We start from the raw sequence: 23,074 nt of genomic DNA, 5'->3' as shown, positions 1-23,074 counted from the left end.
TTCATAAACACACAGTCCTAGTCTCAGAGATATGCATTAGGTTAAATGTAGCCACTTACCCACAGCTGTGGCGGACAGGCCTGAAATAGCCACTGGCTAGCAGAGCTATGAGAGCTGAACATTATTTGAGAACAGAGTTAAGTCAGTCCTGTTGAAGGGCAGTTAAGTCAGTCTTGTTGAAGGACAGTTAAGTCAGTCTTGTTGAAGGACAGTTGTCAGTCCTGTTGAAGGGCAGTTAAGTCAGTCCTGTTGAAGGGCAGTTAAGTCAGTCCTGTTGAAGGGCAGTTAAGTCAGTCCTGTTGAAGGGCAGTGAAGTCAGTCCTGTTGAAGTGACCAAGTGACACTGGACTATTAGTAAATATTTTGTACAGGAGGCTCCATACTAATATAACATAACTATATTGCTATCCAGGCAGTGGCATATTCTTATCTCCCTGTCTTAACTGTATACCTATGCTGTTTGTGGATGTATAGTCTGTTTTGTAAAAGGACTTAATGTTCACATTCATATGAAAAGGAAAAGACATCCCATTGATAGTTCTTTTTACAGTTTATTGTATAATATAAAACTACAAAAGTAAGACTGTTTCAAATTCATACACACTTGTCCATCTTTTTTTTAAATGTATATTCTACAGTCCATATCTTGATGCCAATACAGTGGTACAATTGATTTACTCTTCTTTGATCTGTTTCTCAGGTGGGTGTGTTGGTAGTATTGCATAGAAAAAGGCACAGCTATAAGGTCTGTGAAAAATACAGCCTTCTTATTTGGACAGGGGAGGGGGGGGAGGATCTACATCGACTGCTCTACACGTTTCCCAGTGAACAGACAACCACCCTTTAACCCAAACACCTTCATATGGCTGGGCCGAACTTAACAGGTTGAAGACATTGATAAACTGGCATTCATGTCAAACTGATCAAAATCCAGAGTGTGAGATGAGTCGTGTGTTGTGTGCGGGAATTCTGGCATTGAAAGTCTGACGACTGGCTTTGGAGTCTCGACGTCGGAAGTTTGAGAGTTTGTAGTATTGCTGCTTGAACTGTCACTTTCACACAAGCAGAAAATTAAAATATGTAAATAAAGATTATATTAGGGTGCGGGCACCTTGTGGGTCAAGCCGCCACCCTGAATAAGCAAACAAAATAAATGAAAACGAGACCCAAACATGGCTTCCCACCCAGACTACATTCCTACCTGCAGAGGACAATCCTACGACACACATTTACAACCCCCCCCCCCAAAAAAAATAACTTCCAACAACAAAATAAATATATTTACACAGGAAAACAAAACTGAGAATAAATAACTCTGATAAGAAACTTATCACTCCAAAATTCCAAAGATAATAATTAAAGGTTATGAACAAGACACCCACCCTGTCTCTCTCCAAGTACCCATAATCAGTCACACCAACCATGTGGGAGATGGGCTCAAATACAATTTCTTCCAGTAGGAAATATGTATAATCGTAGATTGCAACTTTCACGTTACATGGTGGCACTGCAGCAAGGCTATGGGACCACTACTGTATCTCTTCCTTTCATCAGTAACGCCCTAAACACACTCAATTGTACAAAGGTGATTGATCACATGGAACCAATGTGCAAAGCTTGCACACACCATTACAGCACCTATGTACATTACGATGCAAAAAGTCTTGCCTTTTCAACAATGCTTTGTTTTTTTTGTTGAGTTTATTGTTCTTTTTTTACTACAACTGTTTTTCTAAATCTACCTTAAGCAGAGTTGTAAAGGCAGAGTAGTGGCCAGCGAAGGGTGCTACCCAGGACCTTTGGTTGCATACTTTTATAAACAAATGATGTGAAGCGAATCAGATAAGAGCTGTTAAACATGGACCGTGTGTGTGGATGGACAGTAACCATGGTCCCTCATGTCACCCACTCTCAGTCACCAAACCAGTCAAGCTGGTTAAGCTTCCAGACTTAGTCACGTCTAAAACACTGTCAGTTCATTTCTTGTAAACCAGTATATGTAAAAAGTGAAACATCACTCCATATTTGTGAAGACAACCAGGCTTCTGATAAACAAATAGTCAAGTCCGTTCAATCTGCTAAAGTAACGTCCAGATACTATAGTCCAATAGTAATACCGCACAATAGTAGTGGGACAACAATTTTGATCATTGTTTTAATTTCATATTATATTAAATATTAAATTCAATATCATATATTAAATTAAATATTTCAATAGATCAGTCAAAAATGTAAACAACCGAAGCGATGAACCTGTGTACTTGAGTCAGCCTCCTGAGTGTTCCGATGACCTCGGACGTGGTCATGTGACCAACGACAGCAGGAGGCCTACGTGGAGTGAGAGCTCCGGGGGAAATGATTGGATACGTCGAACAGACCGAGAACACATGACATGTCTATCTACCTGCAGCTCAGTACTGCTCCAGAGTTTCCAAGACGACCTGCATAATATCATAAATCTCTTATTAGTAATACTAATTCATAACATGAGATGGTACCGTCCTCTACCTCTACCTGAACACTACCGCAAACCAGCACGACGACATCCATGAACACATTAAACCTGAGCCAGCCGGTGTAACCAATGCCTTTTAAAGGGGGTCTTATTTCAAATGTACCCAAAAACAAACCTAGGCTTTCATAGCTTTTGAGGAAGCACCAAAGGCTAAGATAGGCTTAGCCTTTAAGACGGGTATTTCAAACATCGACTACCCCTGACTCATGTGAAACTAAATCTAAATAATAAATAATAGCTAATCGCTTGAGGGAACCGATGAGATGTGATAGTGTAGAGGGTCTAAGGGGAGCTTTCAGTGTCTCCACAGAACACACCTCCCTGTCCCGGTCATTCTGCAAAAACAAACACGACTAAAACATGGAGGGCTTGTTGCATTCACTGAAATCACAATAATTTTGGTCAAACATTGTAAGTTATCCACAATACAAACTGTATGAAACTCATCATGCAGGGGGAAAAGGCTTGCGTGTCACCGAAGGAACAGATGCCAGTCAAATCAACATTGGCAGCCGGTCAAATCAACATTGGCAGCCCATAATCTCATAATTATGAATGGTACATTGTGATATGGATTTCAATATATACACACACTTGTATGAAGACATCAGAATAAAGCTGGCCAGTGAGTTTGATTGGCTGCCATTTTGGAGGCTGGAGGATTTGTGCACAAGCATGCATAGTAACTATTAGTGCACTTGCTGTGCAGCATAGCGGCGATCAGATGTTTTGATGCCTGTGTCCTAGAAACTTGTAGTCCCTGTAGTTTGGTTGATTTTGTAGTTAATATGCAACGTTTTCCTGTTAACATCTTTGATCAAACATCACTGTTGAGAGTGATCCCCAAGCGGAGCGTGTGGGGAGTAAGAGTGGATCTGAGATCTGGTTTGTTTCTTTGACTGTCCGACAGAAATGCTCAGGTCAGTGTTTACACTGTGACATCATCGAGTAAAGCTGTTCATGGAATTCAGAGTTCAGACGGAACTATAACCCACAAGGGGTAAACAGAAACAAATTCAATTGATCATGAAGCATAAAAAAAACAAAAAAAAACAATATTGCTACACACGGGTAAAACAGAGATCTCGCTAAAAGGTCTGTGCTTGCTTTTCTTTTATAAAGTAACACTTGCAGAGGGATATAAGTTAAACAACAATCAATACCTATTATTTTCTAATCAGTAATTATCTGTAAATCAGTAAAATCAGATACATTTAAAACAGTCCTAACATCCATGTTTTACAGTGAAAAGAGACAACAGTTATAAAATACACAGTTAAAGTTTAGCAAATGGTCGCATATGATGAAGGCACTCAAATTTGCTGAAAGCCGTTTTGTGTGTGTCTGTGTGTGTGTGTGTGTGTGTATGTGTGTGTATGTGTGTTTCCCCTGTTTGAAAGACAAGCCCAGAGCATGCACAGCGTTGTGCAAGTAGCAGTAGTACTCTGTGACCTCACCGTCGATCGGACGTCGGATCGTTCATTTTGAAAAACTGTACAAAACAGCAACCGTAAAGTTCTCTAAAGAGACGTGTTGAGCACCGCTAGTCAGATCTGGGGGGGGTCACGACCCCACCAGAACCTCCATGATGTGGTCCAGTTCGCTCAGGTCGATTTTAAAAGGCTGATTGGGTGTGACCTGGGGGGCGGGGCCACTGTAAGGGGACGACAGAGTCTTGAGGAGGTCGTCCGCGGTCACCATGGGCGACAGTTTGGACAGGCCGACCCCAGGGGCGGAGGCAGAGGTCGTGCAGGGGTCAAAGTCATACATGGAGGTGTCGATATCGGCGAACAGGATGTCGTCGAGTGCCAGGTCGGACAGGAACCCCGACGAGGAGGAAGGGGAGGAGCTTACGGAGGAGGAAGGGGAGGAGCTTACGTCCATTAGGCCACTAGAGGGCGGCGCAGGGAGACCATTCGTTGTCTGTTTGGCCTCAGGACCACGGCCGTCGGCGAGGACAACCTGCCTCTCTCCTTTTGGACTCCCCGTTTTCGTACAGTCTTTGGGTTGTGTCGTTGGACAGATGGTGGATTGCAAGGGGGGCAGTTGTGGGGGCAGTTGTGGGGGCTGTGTGAGTGCCGCTGTGAGGGAGGTAGAAGTGGTGTGAGTAGTATCCGCCACTGCGCTTGGTACAGTCAAGGGTGGGCATAAATCTTCTTTGTCGTTCAGGGACAAGGAAAAAGTGTCTCTGTGTATGGCAGGCACAGGGACCCTGGAGGATACCTGGTTTGGGAGAGGGCCGGGAGGAGGGGAGGGGGAAAGGGGAGGGGTTGGAGGGGTGGAAGTGCAAAAGGAGGCATCGCCGTCTTCCTCCAATAGCGAGGCAGGCGTGAGGCAGGACTCCAGCGTGGCGGGCCCTGATTGGACTGACTGACAGGTGGGTGGAGTCAGGGGGTGTGGCGAAAACGGCGTCGCCGGCGACAACACCGAAGACTGCTGGGAGAAGGGCGTGGACGCCACCAACGACAGCCCCCCGAAAGAGGGCGAGGCTTCGCGGAAGCCCTCGTCCATGGGGTCGTCCGGCGGCGGCGAGGGTGGCAGGAGGAGGGGCCGCAGAGAGCCTTCCTGTTTGAGCTCTTCCTGGATGCGTCGGAGCATGTTGTTGATGAGCACCCTGCGCTCCAGGGCTGGCTCGCGGAGCGGCCGCTGGTTATAGAGCTTCATGAGGGAGATGTTGAAGATGGTCTGTCTCTGCAGGGTGTAGGACACCTTGGACAAGCCGTCCGGGGCTGCGGCCGCCAGCGCTTTGCCTTCCAGACCCTCTTCATCCTGGTCCAGTTTCCGCTTTGCCCCTTTACCAAACATATATCTGCAGACCAAAATAGGGAGGGTTACTGTTTATTAGGAAATTTCGCTCAAATTGAATTACTCAATTACATGTATTTGGTACTGGAAAAACAAGACAGCATCTGGACTAAAATAACAGCAACATGCTAATGTTACGTTCTAACGAACAACAATGTGCCAAACTGCTAGTCTGGAAACAAGCCTGGATATCTTAGCCATATGCTTTCAAATAGATATTTACATAAATAGTCTGACAGTATATTATACAGTCTTTTAGTTGGGGGAGCAAAGTGGAACGTCCATCAGATGAATCTATCTAGCGGCAGACACTCCATCACTGTAATAGCATGCAGTAAACAGGTCTCGTTTCTAGTTGGTTTAGTGGTATTTAGAACATTCAAATTCAACAACTAGCATGTGACTGCTAAAACTGCAACAACGTATCCTAATCAATCAAGGGGTTAACAGCCTGACAGGTAACACCAACAGAACAGTAGGGCAGACAGAGAGCGTTGTGTGCAAACACACACACGTTATATAACAGTGTTCCTCTGCTGGACCACAGAACCATGAGGGTACAGTTACAGCCTCCATCCCTCACTGCAGCCATATTGGAACATTACACTGTCACTCAGAAGAAGGAGGAGGAGGGCGGGGAGGAGGAGGGATGGGGAGGGGGGAGGAGAAGAGGGGAGGAGGGGAGGAGGAGGGATGGGGAGGGGGGAGGAGAAGAGGGGAGGAGGGGAGGAGGAGGGATGGGGATGGGGGAGGAGAAGAGGGGAGGAGGGGAGGAGGAGGGATGGGGAGGGGGGAGGAGAAGAGGAGAAGAGGGGAGGAGGAGGGATGGGGAGGGGGGAGGAGAAGAGGAGAAGAGGGGAGGAGGAGGGATGGGGAGGGGGGAGGAGAAGAGGGGAGGAGGAGGGCTGGGGAGGGGGGAGGAGAAGAGGAGAAGAGGGGAGGAGGAGGGATGGGGAGGGGGGGAGGAGAAGAGGAGAAGAGGGGAGGAGGAGGGATGGGGAGGAGAAGAGGAGAAGAGGAGAAGAGGGGAGGAGGAGGGATGGGGAGGGGGGAGGAGAAGAGGAGAGGAGGAGGGATGGGGAGGGGGGAGGAGGAGGGATGGGGAGGGGGGAGGAGAAGAGGAGAGGAGGAGGGATGGGGAGGGGGGAGGAGAAGAGGAGAAGAGGGGAGGAGGAGGGATGGGGAGGGGGGAGGAGAAGAGGAGAGGAGGAGGGATGGGGAGGGGGGAGGAGAAGAGGGGAGGAGGAGGGATGGGGAGGGGGGAGGAGAAGAGGGGAGGAGGAGGGATGGGGAGGGGGGAGGCGGAGGGATGGGGAGGGGGGAGGAGAAGAGGGGAGGAGGAGCACAGACAGACTCACACCACAAGGTGGCATTTCAGTTTCCCTCCCTCCCTCCAGCAGAACAGCTCCAGTATAGAGACACCTACTGTAGCAACCCTGCTCTAGCCTGCTCTGCACTGATCTCTCCCAGTCCAGCCGTAGGCTACGGCACGTGAATGAGGAAGAAAAACCGTCCAAGCCTGAAGACATGCACACTCTGTGGTGCTCACATTAACAGCATGGCTTTCAGACCGTGACACTGGCGATGAAGGACTTGTTAAATGGTCACCAAGATTACAAGCTGCCGTACAGCCAGGTGCTGAAGCCTGACTAGAAGCGGGAAATAAGGTGTGAGAAGAGAAAGAATAACATTTCTCTGTCAGGGAGATGAAGAAAAAACAGAAGCACTATACAGACAGGCAGGTACAGAGGCAGAGAGACAGCCAGGGACAGAGGCAGAGACAGCCAGGGACAGAGGCAGAGAGACAGGCAGGTACAGAGGCAGAGAGACAGGCAGGTACAGAGGCAGAGAGACAGGCAGGTACAGAGGCAGAGAGACAGGCAGGTACAGAGGCAGAGAGACAGCCAGGGACAGAGGCAGAGAGACAGCCAGGGACAGAGGCAGAGAGACAGCCAGGTACAGAGGCAGAGAGACAGCCAGGGACAGAGGCAGAGAGACAGGCAGGTACAGAGGAAGAGAGACAGGCAGGTACAGAGGCAGAGAGGTGGAGACAGAGAGGTGGAGAAGGAAACGGAGAGAGAGAGGGAGGGAGGGAAGAGAAAAGGCGGTTAAGAAACAGGGTGTGCAGACAGATGAGGGCTAGTAAGACAGTAGTTGAGTTAAAGTAGAGGCAGAGGAGATAGAGAGAGGCAGAGAAGAGAGGCAGAGGAGAGAGAGAGGCAGAGAAGAGAGGCAGAGGAGAGAGAGGGAAGGAGAAAGGCATCTCTGCAGTGTGTTTGAACCTAATCCAGGCTGACAGGCTCATGCACCCAGTCTCGGCTGCACACCAGCAGCGCATGCGCCCCCCCCCCCCCCACACACACACACGCACAGGAAGTGCAAGCGGCTGGGCTAGTCACCACGATGCCCGTTACCATGACAAACACAGTCAGCTGGGAATTCACCCAGAGACGGGGGTGGGGGGTAGAGGGCGAGAGGAAAGAGGGGGAGGAGGATTTCAGATTTTGAGAGGAGGAACTCTTTTGAATGTTTGGCTACAACTAAAGGTTGGCAACGCAAGCTGACGAAAACAGTATACTGTGCAGTGCATACCAAACTGTTTCACGACACAGAAAGGGCCATGCTTTACATCGTACAGCTGAGCAAAAACAGCCTATTCATGGGTATTTCACAAGCCCAACACTTTGACTAATATTTTCACAGCATGTTTTATTTGGATATTTAATAAGTGTAAAGCACTTGTCAAGGTTATCTAACCGAGAAACATTTTGTTTTTGAAACACTCATTGGGATAAGTAAACTGCAACCACTGATCTACACACCTGCTGATCTACACACCTGCTGATCTACACACCTGCTGATCTACACACCTGCTGATCTACACACCTGCTGATCTACACACCTGCTGATCTACACACCTGCTGATCTACACACCTGCTGATCTACACACCTGCTCCAGCACTTTTACAAGACTGGCCAGTCTCATGCAAAGGTTCCTTTGTTACCCCTCCCTCCCCAGCCTCTATCAGGGGTTAAGGGAATTCAAACCCTAAATACACATCCGCTGAATCAGAAATGGTAAGGTGCAAAGTAGTTTATAGTTAAGGTCTAGAGTCAAATGGGTCGGTTTAAAAGTGTGTGTGTGTGTGTGTGTGGAGGGGGTTAACTTGTGCTACAGCAGCTGTGCATGTCTGAGTGACCGAGTTGGGATGGGAGTGAAAACCAAGCACACACGCACGCACACACACGCCTCGAGAACACGCAAGACTGACATACCACTTCAGCCCCACCCATCAAATTCCTTTCTATTATCCAGGTCTTCCTCCTTCCCTGTCCACCACTCCTACATTCTCTACCTCCCACACAATGGCCTTCTCCTCCTCTCCTCATTTCCTCCTCTCCTCTCTCCTCTCCTGTCCTCTCCTTCTTATTGGTATTCCTCTCTTTCAGATATTTCATAGGTAAAGGGTGCTGATGAAGAGACAGTATTTACACACGACAAGTCAAAAGACTGTTGGCGTCATACTTTCTCAATCTTCATATATCTTTTATACATGTTTTCCTCCTTATTAACGCAGCAAAGACACACTGACGGGATGATGATTAATGACATATGGATGTCCTCCACCTGTGGGAGAGCAACGCGTTTCCTCGTCACGTGGTTTGCTTGCGAGGGAATGTGCTTGCGTGCATGCATCTCCTGCATGTGGATTTACTGCTGTGCAATTGTGTGTGTGTGTGTGTGTAGGTTTGGCCCCAGCAGCAGGCTACAGTGTAGTGCAGTGTGTACTATGGGATGAGGTCTGCAGTGATATTATGATCGTGTAACATGATACGTTGCTGTCCATGCCTTAGCCCCCCCCCCCCCCCCCCCCCCCCCATCGTCCCCTCTCTGCAGTGAGCTATTTCAGGTCCTCAGGGTACTGAGACTACGTACTGACACACGCACACACACACACAGACTTCAGTTACCAGCACAGCTCTGATCACTGGCTGTGTGTTGTGCACCCAGCTGTGCATGAGGACAGGACTCTCTGACACATTCCCTCACATGCCATCTAGTAAACACATTCCAGCTTAAACCAAGAGAGTGACAGAGAGGAAACAGGGACAGAGGCAGAGTGAGACAGAGGCAGGCAAGGCAGACAGAGGCACACGGAGGCACACGGAGGCAGACAGCATGCAGGCGAGGCAGACAGAGGCAGGCGAGGCAGACAGAGGCAGGCAAGGCAGACAGAGGCAGGCGAGGCAGACGGAGGCAGACAGCATGCAGGGAGAGGGAGAGAAGAGGGAAAGGTAGTAACAGCTGTGAGGAAGACCTCCATGTCTCCATGCTGTTTGTGTTTACTGAGAACACAAGGACACCTCCACCTCACATCACCTCCACCTCACATCACCTCCACCTCACATCACCTCCACCTCCACCTCACATCACCTCCACCTCACATCACCTCCACCTCACACCACCTCCACCAAACACCACCTCCACCAAACACCACCTCCACCAAACACCACCTCTACCAAACACCACCTCTACCAAACACCACCTCTACCAAACACCACCTCCACCAAACACCACCTCTACCAAACACCACCTCCACCAAACACCACCTCCACCAAACACCACCTCTACCAAACACCACCTCCACCAAACACCACCACCACAACCGCCCAGGTAGATCACACACACCAAACTGATGCCTTCACTGAGATAATCATAGATATCGGCCAACAGACAATATATGAAGATCTTGGAAGAGATTCCAACCTGTTTGCCCATGATGTCAAACAGTCAGACTTAGTGAGTCATTTAACAGATTAATTTGCCTCGTTAAGAGCATTTACCTGGCATAAATGAGCTGCTACCCAACTAGGGAAATTATACTTTTTTCAAATGTTTTGCCTTTAACTATGCCATCTGTCAACCACACACGGTCACCTTTACCTAAAGCTGTTCTGAGGAAAGATGTCTGCAATCTACACCAGGGAAGAGCTTCTTGTCAGATTTGATATCTACGAAACCACGAACCTTAGTCTGGATTTTGGATGTTTATTCAGCCCCATCCCCAGGTCACCTGAACAGTGCTAACTTTACACAAGGTGCTTGCTTGACCTTACAATCACAGGGTCAAATCACTTGTTCTCTGTCCAGAACGCATTCCATGTCTGGAAAAAACCTCTTCGTCTGTGCTTTCTGAAATGGAAGACAGAAACTACACACACACACACACACCTCAGAAAACAGTAGTAGAACTCACTGGGAGATTAATCACATAATGCACACAGAACTCACATGATACTTATGAGGTCAGAGGGTCTTGGACTACAATAAAAAAATACTCAGCAGCAATACAGATCTATATTACATAACTCCATTGCTTGCTTGCCAGATTATCAAACAATGGTTTTGCAGGACTGAACTATTAGTTAAACAAATATCTTAGTTTTTTCTTTTTCTTTTTTTAGATACATAATTAAAATTTGCTCCCTTTACTCCCTGAAATGCTCCCTTTGGCCAGCAATGTTTCAACATGTGTGTGCAGGTAAAAAATGATGAATTGCCAGGTTTCATGACCTGTGTTTTAAGTTGCATTGACAGGAAGTCATCTCATAACAAGCTAAGTCAAAACCTGGAGAAGATTCTTTAAATGTGTCAAACTGTAAGTAAACAAATTAAATTAGACTCTTCTAGTCTTACAGGTTTGTGCAGCCTGTGTTCTTTGGACTGTCTCGACAATGATTATCGTCACATTACCGCCGCAAAGCGTGCTTGTTGAACGCACTGTCTCTTACCAACTCATTCTTCCCGGACACACTACGCACACTTTCCAAAATTAAAAAAGACGAAGACAAAAGGGGGAAATATATGAGATCTAGGTCACCAGACACACGTCTACACGCAGTTGAGCACGCCACTCTCCCCGTCCCCTCCTCACACACTGAACACGGAGATTTCAGTGCCAGCAGTATTACTTGAACGATTTTGTCAATGTTCAGTCGGTACAGTATCTGAAGAACGAACCTTGAAACGACCATTGAAAGAGACAGAATGAGTTAGTGAACTCAGACACAATAATCGCTATGTGATTAGCCTTTCAGGTAGACTAACCCTACATGGTTACTTAACTATAACCTACTCTCCACAACCAATGTCAGAAGCCAAAACAGATATAGCCTAAATAAATACAAATATTACTTAAGGCATTTTTAACGCTCGAGAGCAAAGTACGTGACTGTCTTTCGACAGCCTTTCATGAAACTGGCCTGCCCTTAACGGTTTGGTTTGGAGACAAGTCTAAAAATCAGCGATGACAGGAACGAATGGCCTCACGCCAATCTTTTCAACGTGTTATACACCTGCAACAGTCTATAGTTTGGATAAACAATACATGACAATAAGTTGCCTATGGAAAGCAAGGTCACTAATGTATCGGTAAGTTAAATAATACAACAATAGTCTGCTGTCAAAGTCCTAGTTTTAAAGTGGCTTCGACACCTCTCGCCCTGCTTTCATGTGGTGCAACACGTTACACAACAACCCATTGAAGTGCCACTGACAGGGACCGTTCGCATCTCCCACAACTATTTTCTACAATAAAACACAATCATAGAGGCCACGAAAAAGACATTGAATTGCGTAAATTATATCCGATCAAACATTGAGTTTGCGTGTATTTGCTATGCTTAGTTTAATACTTTTCAGATCCCACAACATTACTATAGCCAAATGTTAATGTTAAATAGGCTAATCTTATAAGCTTTTAATACACTAGCCTACCATTTGCCACTATGTATCCTAAAAGGTACAGATACTTGCGATAACCGTGACAAGAAGGTCACCAGATTAATCTACGACAAATTCTGTTTGCGACATGCAGCGACAACTTGAAGACTCGAGATGGTTGTAGCCTATGCAGCTAGGTAGGTAGGCTAACATGCTCCTAAGCGAAATGAAACAGTTTAACTCTAGATCGTATGGCTACTTCGACTGAAAGAGCGTAAGCATTAGATAACTCTACACTTGTGTTCAAGAATCTATTCTCGACTTGCATTCCTTTCGTTTCTTTGCGTCAAAAGCCAAACTTACCACGTCTAGGTACTCCGGAACTTGAAAATAAAGCATTGGTATATCGATATCCCAAACAGCGCCAAAGTGTCAGATAATTATGATTAGGCTACACCGTTTGTCCTGCTTCTCACGAAAACCACATTCTTATCGTCTGTACGAGAGCGGAGACTGGCAGTGATACAATGGCGAGGATAGGAGGTGGGAGAAAATTGCACACCAGTGATATAAAAAGCTGAGCAACGTCCACCAATGGACCCGCAGCTGCCCCTGAAAAGGAATGACGTAAAGTGAAGGCTGACTTTACGCCGCGAGCCCAACACACCGATTACAGTGTGGCCTCCTCGAGCCCCGCCCCCTACACACACGTAGGCACACTCGGTGCTTGCGTCCGGTCAAATCACGAGTCCACCCACCTTCCATATCGCACTCACGAACGAGCGCCAAGTCGGACACACACACGCACACAAACACACGCGCGCGCACTGGGACACTAAGCACTTTAGTTACAGGCACACACTTCTCATTACAATATATATAACTGTTATCGAGATATGTTTGGTTCAGTTAGGCTATGTTTCTTTTGCACATTAGGTTGCTACGAAGCAACGATATTGAAAATGAAAGTTTTGCAGTCTGAAACCCTCTAGGTCCATGGAATTCTGGTTTCCCAGGAGCAAAATGTACTTTTGAATATGTTGTTGTATCCGGGCCGTTTGACAATCTTAGTGCAAACCAGGCATTCCAAACATTTACCCATTATTTAACAATTTTGTTTACATTTGTAAATGGTGAGCAGACAGTTCTATCCAAAGCGACATGCAAATAAAATGCGCATATAAAAAAAAAACTGCAAAAAATAATCTAGAAATAGAAGTGCATAGTTCAAACGGTATTCCCTAACTTCCATACATTCTTATGGTACCTGGTACCTTTCTAGAAACATCTCCATCAAGGTTCCGAGTGAGCCAAAAGTGACGTGGAAACCTTTCAGACTAGCGTTTCCCTTGGATGTGACCAGGGAAAGAGCTCCCTGACAGTACCACCGGTCAGGAGAAAGCCCTCAGACAAGGTTATTACTCACATTTAGTCATTTTAGTCATTTAGCAGACACTCTTATCCAGAGCGACTTACAGTAAGTACAGGGACATTCCCCCCGAGGCAAGTAAGGTGAAGTGCCTTGCCCAAGGACACAACGTCATTTGGCACGGCGGGAAATCGATCCGGCAACCTTCTGATTACTAGCCCGACTCCCTCACCGCCCAGCCATCTGACTCCCTACTCACACACAGAGTACACCATAACGGTACAGGGTTTACGGTGCTCCACCACAACGCTGGGTCTCTGCTACGGACTGTTTGCATGACGGTGGTGTTCCTCACAGCTGGTCCACAAAGTGATGATCGTTAACCTTGCACCCTGCCAGCTAACCAGAGCCACAGGCAGCAGATGGTACCAGCAAGTCCAGTACACTCAAACAAAACCGTACGGTAGCACTACGCTAATGAAGGGAGTGCCCGAACAAATGGCATCTTGGAACAGTTTGTGCCCTCTGTTACCACCCTTTGGGGTTACAGTCACACACACAAGCACACACACACACACAGGCACACACACACACACACACACAGTAGAAGTGCGCAAAGGCATTGTGTTCTGAGGAGTCTTGAGTCTCACAGTAAAAATGGTTATTAATCACTGTCATCAAGGCGCAAGTTAGTCAATAACCAACTGCATAGCAGTTACTAAATGACACAATAATGACCTGTTAACATAGAGTAATTACTGGTATTCCTGTAACATGCCTCATTCGCATCATGAGGTATCCTGGAATAACAGTTCCGTGCGATTAATAGTCGTGTGTGTGTCACCATGGCAGCAGCCGCTCTGGATACACGAATGCGCGGCCGGCGGTCTGTAGTGGAGACGGACGGCTCTAAATAAAGATTTCAGGGTAAAAACAGGAAATGGCTCAGTGAACAGCGAGGGCAGGGTCGAGGCAGAGCCGACTGTGGGCTCCCCTCCCTCCCTCTCTCCCTCCCTCCCTCCCTCCCTCTATCCTCCCTCCCTCTCTCCCTCCCTCCCATTTTAACGGATTGATCCAGAAAGAACCTCCCTCTCCCCCTCTGTTCGCTGCTGGTTTTCGTTCCACTCCTTCTCTCCATCTCCTTGTTCTCTCTATCATTCCTCCATGTGGTCCGGCTCTGCTCCACTCCTCCACTCCATCTCCTCCCAAACGCAGAAGAGCTGCATGGGTCCACATGTTCACATGCACACTCTCAGACAAATACGTAAATATTCTTAAAAAGTCCACTCTTAGTCACCCTCCTGTCACATGCTTCAAGGTTTACAGTCCTGGCTATTTCTAACGTGACTGACTCAACTTCACTTGTGGTGCTGTAACTGTGTGTGTGTGTGTGTGAGTGTGTGTTTGCATGTGTCAGTTTGAGTGTGTGGAGTGGGAATGTGCCAATTAAAGAAACGCCGAACAAATTCCGTCAATGAAACTGAAAGAACAACAGTGCAAACACAGAAGAATCCACTTCTCAGTCAATATTCAAAACTTGAGAAATCAGTATGGTGGTCCTTTTGCACACTGTCCAGAGCAGTTTGACCATTTATTTATTTATAAAGTTTGTCTTTGAGTTTGTGTCTGAGAGCTTGTCACCAGTGGACGCTGCTAGATGCTGGACAGGAGTGGCATGACTCCCAGACAGATACAGAGAGAGATGGGAGAGAGGGAGAATGGGGGAGAGAGAGAGAGAGGCTTGGTGTAAACAATTAGCCAGCTGCCCTCTCTCCCACAGTCGCTGCACATACCCCTCCTCCATCCTTTTCACCCCTCCCCACCCCACCCCTCCCCTCACACACCCACCCCCTCTTCCAGCTTCCCCCTGGGCTCTCTCTCCCCCTCCACGGTATGTTTCTATCATTGTCCCTCCAACAGGATCCCTCTCTCCTTTCTGCCTTCCCTCATCCATTTTTTCCCTCCATATACTCCAGCCGCCATCTGGACACCAACCCAATTTCTTCCTCCCTCACTCTCACTCTCTACCTCTCTCTCTCTCTGTCTCTCTCTATGTCTCTCTCCCATTACCTTCTCGTCACTAACAGGTTCTCCATCTACTCTGTGTGCTTCTCAACATGCAGTCCATCTCTGTGTGCTCCCTCCAGTCTGCCCCTTCTCTCCCACGCTGGGGCGGACCTGCGAGGGAAGCACATTCCAATGAGGGCAGCACATTCGCAACATCCTAGTGGGTTAGGACACAAACACGTGTGTGTGTGTGTGTGTAACTCTCAGACAGGAGAATCTAAGTCTGCAAGACACATTTTTCCACCATGCATGTGACTGTATTCAGTCGTTCTCTTAATTACATTAATAGAAGAGCATTTGTGACAGGGTCTGATAAAAATGTGCCGTTGTCAGCAAGGTCATTTAAATACATTTTCTAGACATAAGATACATTTTCTAGACATAAGATAGAATCCTAAGATAAGTTTTATTTCGAGTTTTTCTAGCAAATCATGACAAAGACACAACAAAGAAACTTTGGAAATGTAGGAGGAGATTGGAAACTTGTTGGAAAAAGTTTCAAAGGAAGCTTATTTGTCAGTGCGTGTTTTGGTTTAGCGCTTCAGATCATTGTTTGTGACTTGGCACACGGTGGCTTTCGAGTCTGAGGTGGCGGAAAGGCAGGGTGTTTGTGCTCTCCAGCACCGGAGGCTGGTGTCAGAGAGGAGGGGCCAGGCTCAGAATCCAGGGCAACAGGATAATTAATCATGGAGCAGTCTAATTCATACCCCACCTCCCCTCACTGCCAGAAACACAGCTCCAGGGGGAAGCAAACACCAGTTATTTCCCGACTGTCTCAGGCTGATTTGGTGTCTAGATTATTAGAATGTCACAGTTGCCATGGCTGTCACCGTCCAAATATGAAATCATATTAGGATTGTTGAAATATTTTTTTTAATTTATTTTACATATTTATTTACTGTACTCAGATTGCAGTGGACCTTATTATCGTCCTGAGCGTTGTTGTGTGTGCCACTGTGAGAACATAACTCTATTTCTTACCACAAAGACACTCTCTTACACACACACACACACACACACACACACACACACACACACACACACACACACACACACACACACACACACAAGGGGCCCTCTTTCAGGAGCTAACCACAATCCACTAAGGCAGCAGTAACTGCCCAGAACTGGAGCACAGGAGTGCCTCTATGAATGTGTGTGTGTGTTTGAGGTGTGTGTGTGTGTATGGTGTGTGCGCGCGTGTGTGTATGGTGTGTGTTCTTGTACATGAGTGTGTTGTTCTCAGTGGTAGGGATCTCCCTGTGGTGTTTATACACTGCCCACATGGCCCACCCCTCACCACAGCTGCCCCCTTCCTCCTTGATCACTACTTCAACAGTCCCACCTGTCTCTCTCTCTGTCTCTCTCTCTCTCTCTCTCTCTCTCTCTCTCTCTCTTTGTCTGTGTCTCTCTCTGTCTCTCTCTGTGTGTCTCTGTCTGTCTCTGTGTCTCTCTCGTGTGGTCATAACAACTTCAGGAGTGAGCAACTAAATAAAACTATCCTCTCTCCTCCTCCCCTCCTCTCCCCTTCCCCTCCTCCTCCTCTCCCCTACCCTCCTCCTTCCCTCCTCATCCTCTCCCCTCCTCCTCCTTCTCCTCCCACACTTGCTGACTCAGTACCTTCCTGCTAGCCAATAACTCTCAGTGACACAGTTTCACTCTCTCTTTCCCTCTCTTCCCTCCCTCCCCTCTCTCACTCTTCTTCTCTCCCTCCATCTACCTCCTTTCTACATCCTCTCTACCTCCTCCATATTCTGTCATTCTGACTTGCCCTCCTCTCATTGGTCCATGCGTTTCTCTCTCTCTCTGCTTGCTCTCTTTTTTCTCTCTCTCCCCCCTCTCTCTCTGTCTCTCTCTCTCCCCCCCTCTCTCAGTGCTTCTCCTCCTTCTCCTCCCTCCATCTCTGCCGAGGCCTCAGGGCTGCTCTGGCAGACAGGAAGTGAACGGCTGCTTCGCTCCTTACAGCTGCTCCCCGTGCCTCCCTTCCTACTGCTCAGCAACCAGGAGTTCAACAAAAGAACACACACAGGCAGGCAGGCACACACAGGCTCACAGGCACACACACACACACACAGCGGCCATCAGAATTATAATCCACAACCCCCCCCCCTTCCTTTCTTGTGCCCCCCCTTCCAACCCCAAATCAGTGCACCCCACAGTGTGGTGTACCCACCCTTGACTCCCCCCATCCCTCCAAACCCCTCCCACCCCCACAGCCCCCCCCTCCCTAGTCATCTGGACAAACACCCAGTCTTTTGTCCACATTCACTTTGTAAAATTATACATATTTGGTCATAATAGAGCACAGTGTCTGTCTAAAACAGTAGCCTTTTCAAGATTCAAAAATCTCTGTCTCTAAACTATGAAATACTAAACGTAATGAAGTGTACAAAACGTACAGCGAGTCATGGATTTCTTAGTATCCAAACAAACGAGTCAAGAAAACTTTGTGAATAAACTTGTTGACACGGAAACGTTAGCTTATTTGATGTTTGAGTGTTGGTGTAGGAAGCAGGTGTGTGAAAGCCCGACAGGAGGACATACAGAGCAAAGTACATCTAATACAGCAGGTGTGTGACCACAAACTGTGTGTTCCTACCTCAACACACACACACACACAGAGCCACGCTATTCGGGCACAAAGCATGGATACTTCATCGACACTAGGTTTGTGGGCCAATAGGGTGTTCACTTCCTGCTAGATTTGCAGTGTGGTACTTTTTATACTGCCCCCCACCCCCCTCCCACACACCCAAAAATCACCAACAGATATTTTCAAATGTGAAAGGGAGTGATAGGCAAATGTTGTAATTGGGGTTTATGATGACAAGTGCAAAGTGGCCAATAAAGAGCTACTTAGAGAAGGAGGCATTGACCCTTGACCCTGGCCAAAGCCAGCCCTGTGGTCAGTCTCCCGTCCCTCATCGCCTATACGGAGGCGAGGCGAGAAGGGGAGAGGTGGACAACCTCTCAGAGGAGGGGGAAGAAAGGGACCCATGACACAGACATGCAAAGATAGATGAGAACAGCACAGGCCCGAGGACTTTTACACTGCACAACATCACACACACACACACAGGTCCAGCAGATCTAAGGCTCTCTGCTCACTAGCAGGCCTCAGGGACACATACTCTGTCCCTCAGATGAATTATTGAACAGAACAATCCGCAGTACAATAACCCAGCCAAGGGCCCCTGTGAGCTATCCATTCTCTCCACCCACAAGCGCACAAACACACACTCATACACAAACACACACTCATACACAAACACACAGCTGGTAAAACACCTATGCAAACAGTAGGTGCATTGTGTAACAACATGCCCTAAAATGTACTGTCCAAATATGTACAGTATAGTGCTATAGATTACATTTCCCCGCACCACACGAGGTGTCTCGTCCTTGTTACGAAGTAACCAAATCCAAAAGATTGTCAGGCTACCGAACACAGCACCACATGTTTGACATGGCTCTTAGTCTGTACTTTCAAGCAATATAAATATTTTAAGAGTGTACAACAAACCAAGTTGGAGTAAACTAGGCTACATCTTAGGCCCGTTTTCCTTGCATTGGCAGTGCAGATGTTACCAGCATTTCAGTCTGCTTAGTCATCAGGAATCCCCCAAGCTGTCTACTTTTACAGAGCAGAGGAGTAACAATGGCAGGGTCAGTATGGATGTTGAGACAGGAAACCCAGTGCAAGAGCAGTTGTAAAAACCCTGTTAGACGTGGTACAACAAGCCCTGGTCGTTTGGCCAAACACACACTTAACACACACTACCACTCACGCACATACACGTGTGAGAAGTTGCTGCTGTTCACAGTTTGATTCAGACATCAGCCATTATTTTGGGCCCCCGCCAAGCTAAAATACAGTTTACTAGTACCAACAACTTAATGACAGCTGTATGTGCTGAACGTCCCATTTAGGGCTGCCCTTCTATCTTCCCTCTGGGCTGCTTCACCTCCTCAGACCAAGGCTGGAAGACCTCACTTCAACATTGACTCCAAGTGGCTAGTAAAAGTGGTTGGGATTCTACTTATCTACATTGAGTGCTCGTCTGATATATATATATATATATATATATATATATATATATATATATATTTTGTTATTTTTATCATCAAGGTATAATGAACAGCTCCTTTAAGTTCACTGTTCATCACATTTCAGCAAAGCACAATTTGCAACGGACTGTAAAACTCGGCCATGGGCACACTTGGACACTATTTTGTTAATAGATTTATCCCTCTAAAACAATGTCCAACATGTCCATTATGCTATTTGAATCGGTGTGTGTTTTCATTCATGGGCCCTCCCCTCTCCTCGAAGGTGGGCCTATGCAATATTAATGCTGATCTGCTACGGTAGGGAGACCTTTTCCTTGCACACATTGCTACTCTGACATCCAATCCCTGCGTGTGTGTGTGTGTGTGTTGGTCATTGCAGTTGTCTATGATGGTCCACGATAGGGACTGGATAGACCAACAAATTCTTCTAAATGGCCCTACTATACACAACACAATCTAGTTACTGTCTCAATGCATTCACCACAATAACAATCTATTCCATTCCAGTAATGAATCCATGTGCATTCAAATAATGTCAGTTGGATGCATTTGGCGCACACTGTTCCATACTGCACTTATTTCATCTTTGATGTGGTGCAACAATGTGTACTGTGTGTGTGTGTGTGTGTGTGTGTGTGTGTGTGTGTGTGTGGGGGGGGGGGGTGACAAAGCGAGAGAGACTCACACACACACTGGGCAGTGAAGTGTGTCAGTCTGTAGTATAGGTGTTTCCTGTTAGTGGTCACAAGCAGGTCAGAGGCAGAATGCTGTAGGGTCATTGGGCTCAGCATGACCACACTGATCTCAGACACACCACACTCACTGCATGGGGAAGGGGCAGAGATGCAGCTATAGCTTAGTGGGAGAGCATATAACAGCAGATCAAGAGATCGTGGGTTCGAATCTTCCCCCTTGTTTCGCTTTTCGGGATTAAAAACATCTAAACAAATGTGTTATTATTTCTATTCCTGGATACGCGTGTAGGGAATCTATCAGTTGGCCACGCTCAGCCCGGGGATGTGATGGGTGGTCATGGGTGCCAACATGCTGCTGACCGCTGTCCTGTGCACGCTGCAGGGAACACTGAGGAACAAACAGCACCTTAATCTGGATTAGCTGCTAAATTAGAATCACTGTAATCCTCCATTGACAAGTCTATGGCCTTGACTGCCTGATAACAGACCCATTCAGGCAAGAGAGATTTAACACCTCTATCACACACACACACACACACAACACACACATACTCAAAACACACTATACACCGCCCTAAGAGTGGTATGACTACTGAAAGTTAATACCAGGACAGTAAATTGGTTGCAGATGGAGATATAGAATCTTTGTTGGGGCAATGGAGGGTCAGATACCGTGTCAACAGAACAAGCAAATGGCTGTCACACATAGATGGTCTCTGCGGACTTAAAGAACTCGGTTATATAACGGTTTCGTTGGTCGCTGCAAATGGAAAGAATAACACACAACATGCAGCTTCATGGTGCGAGCCGTTTTAGCTCCATGCGTCAGCATTGAAACAATAAATCAAAACATTTAAAAACATGCAATGTTCTCATATCAAGTTGTTATTGCTTGACACGAAAAGCTCACGCATCTCTTTCACGTTGAGGGAAAGAGAGCAACGCATGCGCTCGCGATAGCGCGCACACATTCACACAAGAACAGACTGACCCGCACCAAAACATGGTCTCTGAAGTGATATGAACGGCGGGATATTTTAAGAAACCGAGTCACTCACCTTCTATGGTGGATACGGTGATAAACCTTCAAAAAGAAAAACTGTTTACCATTGACTACTAACAACAGGAGTGAGACAACTCGTGTCTCATAATATTGCGGTGAAGACCACCTGCTGTACTTTAAATAACCAACCTGACTAGATAACTGCTGACATTTCCTGAACTAAAACTGGAAATATATCGCTCAATTCAATGTCACTGTACATCTGCGAAGTCATAGAACAAGCAGGCAGTTTGGAAAGCTAACAGCAGAGAAGTACAAGACATTCCGTTTGATTGACGTGTCGTGCTGTGACTCACAGCCCGACTCAAGGCGTCGTGCCCCGCCTACGTGAGATTGGCGGCCAATAGAATCGTCAGGGAAAAGTTTCCTCGCAGGCTGTATTTAAAGGGACACTTTGTTGCCGCCGTGACAATCTGGAGGCTCAATGTGCACATTCCTCAAAAGTTGCGTTTACCTTATGTGTGCTTGGGAGGGAAAGAGATACACAAAACGAAAGAGAGAATTGTTTGTGTGGTTGTATAAACAAGAGAACTTTGACCGTCTGTGCATATCAAACTGACTGTTGTATCAGGCCGGTGTGCCCGTGTTTTATTAAGTTGATTGTGTGGACTTTCCTTAGTACCTTCTACCTCATGAAAAAAACTGTTTACGGTGTTGTATCGAACTGCTTCCTCATTGGGATTGGTTCCCCCTTTCGCCCCTCGTGCTAGTAGCCTACCACTGAGGTACTATCATAAGTCCTTTGACTCAAAACTAAATTTGTAACGACTTTTATCCGTAGAATGTTGTATTGTGAGTGAAATGTAAGTAAAATGCATATTTCATGACTGTAGGCCTAATTATATTTTGAAAATGGGATAACAGAGCTTATGTTTGTCTTTTTTATTTGTCTTTTTTAACACAAACACCTACAGTTTTTTATTTCAATAGATCATTTTATATTTGTCAGAGTTTTAATTTTGAATATTGCCGACTTCTGTAGGAAACGTGTCTTTTTTCGCTGTTTGGGTGGAAAACCAATCTTGGCGGGGTAACGCATTTCGATACCCTGGGGTTCTTTTGAAAACAGTACCATCCAGTGTCCAAATCTACGAACTGCAACCGGCCAATCAAAAATATAAGTTTTCTGTCAAAGTAATAATACTTGGCACCAGAGTTCCTGAGACAATGAGTTCGAAAATATAAAATCATGCTTAAAAAAGAACAGGCCACATACACCTTCAAAATCCTTAATTTGGACACATGCCCCCGGTCTGTCTCTCGATGCTGTCCATTTTCAATTTAAACTCTTGATCTGAAATGTTTATAGAGTTTTGACTGACAAACAATATGTTCACAAAACAATTTTTTTCTCTCTCCAGTCAACAGGCATCTGTCGTTGAAGTAACTGTACAGTTGCCTCATTACGTTTTAATAGTGCCCTCTAGCGAAATAGTGTTTCAAATCAAAAACATTTTGTAAACCCTTTTTACACGCAAGCATGTCACAGAGGGCTTCACATACGCCCATAGAACTGCCCCTAAACCAACTTAGACCCTCAAGGAAGACAAGGAAAATTGTGTTTGCCAACAACTTGCCCGTAGCTATCATTCCTCTCGTTCCTTCTTTCACAGTAGGCTATGTCTCCTAAACTATTCTAGGACAAACATGTTTAAATGTGGCCTATGGCGACGGGGTGCATGGGGAGTAAATCCGTTTCCAATTCAGCAGCTGCGATGTTATTTTGGGAGGTATTTCAGTGACGTCTCCACAAGTTTATAAAGCA

The 23,074-nt window shown here is 46.5% G+C and overlaps 1 protein-coding gene across 3 annotated transcripts; it reads right to left on the bottom strand.

Annotated features, from left to right (window-relative positions):
- Positions 1–773: 773 nt before the first annotated feature.
- sertad2b (SERTA domain containing 2b) lies at positions 774–21,586 on the bottom strand. Of its 3 annotated transcripts, none has more exons than XM_047028632.1 (3): positions 21,439–21,586; positions 21,305–21,330; positions 774–5,324 (listed from the first exon to the last, which is right to left on the bottom strand). In XM_047028632.1, the coding sequence occupies exon 3, from the start codon at positions 5,318–5,320 to the stop codon at positions 4,079–4,081; it is 1,242 nt and encodes a 413-aa protein (XP_046884588.1). In that variant the 5' UTR covers positions 5,321–5,324; positions 21,305–21,330; positions 21,439–21,586; the 3' UTR covers positions 774–4,078. The 3 variants fall into 3 exon arrangements, with proteins under 3 accessions (XP_046884588.1, XP_046884586.1, XP_046884587.1); XM_047028630.1 differs by lacking the exons at positions 21,305–21,330; positions 21,439–21,586 and adding exons at positions 10,350–10,533; positions 12,408–13,150; XM_047028631.1 differs by lacking the exons at positions 21,305–21,330; positions 21,439–21,586 and adding an exon at positions 12,408–13,149.
- Between the last annotated feature and the right edge of the window lie 1,488 nt (positions 21,587–23,074).

Source organism: Hypomesus transpacificus, chromosome 11 (genome assembly GCF_021917145.1).
Source record: "Hypomesus transpacificus isolate Combined female chromosome 11, fHypTra1, whole genome shotgun sequence".
Lineage (NCBI taxonomy): Eukaryota > Metazoa > Chordata > Actinopteri > Osmeriformes > Osmeridae > Hypomesus > Hypomesus transpacificus.
Note: the sequence above shows the minus strand (reverse complement) of the source record. Positions and strands in the feature narration are given on the sequence as shown.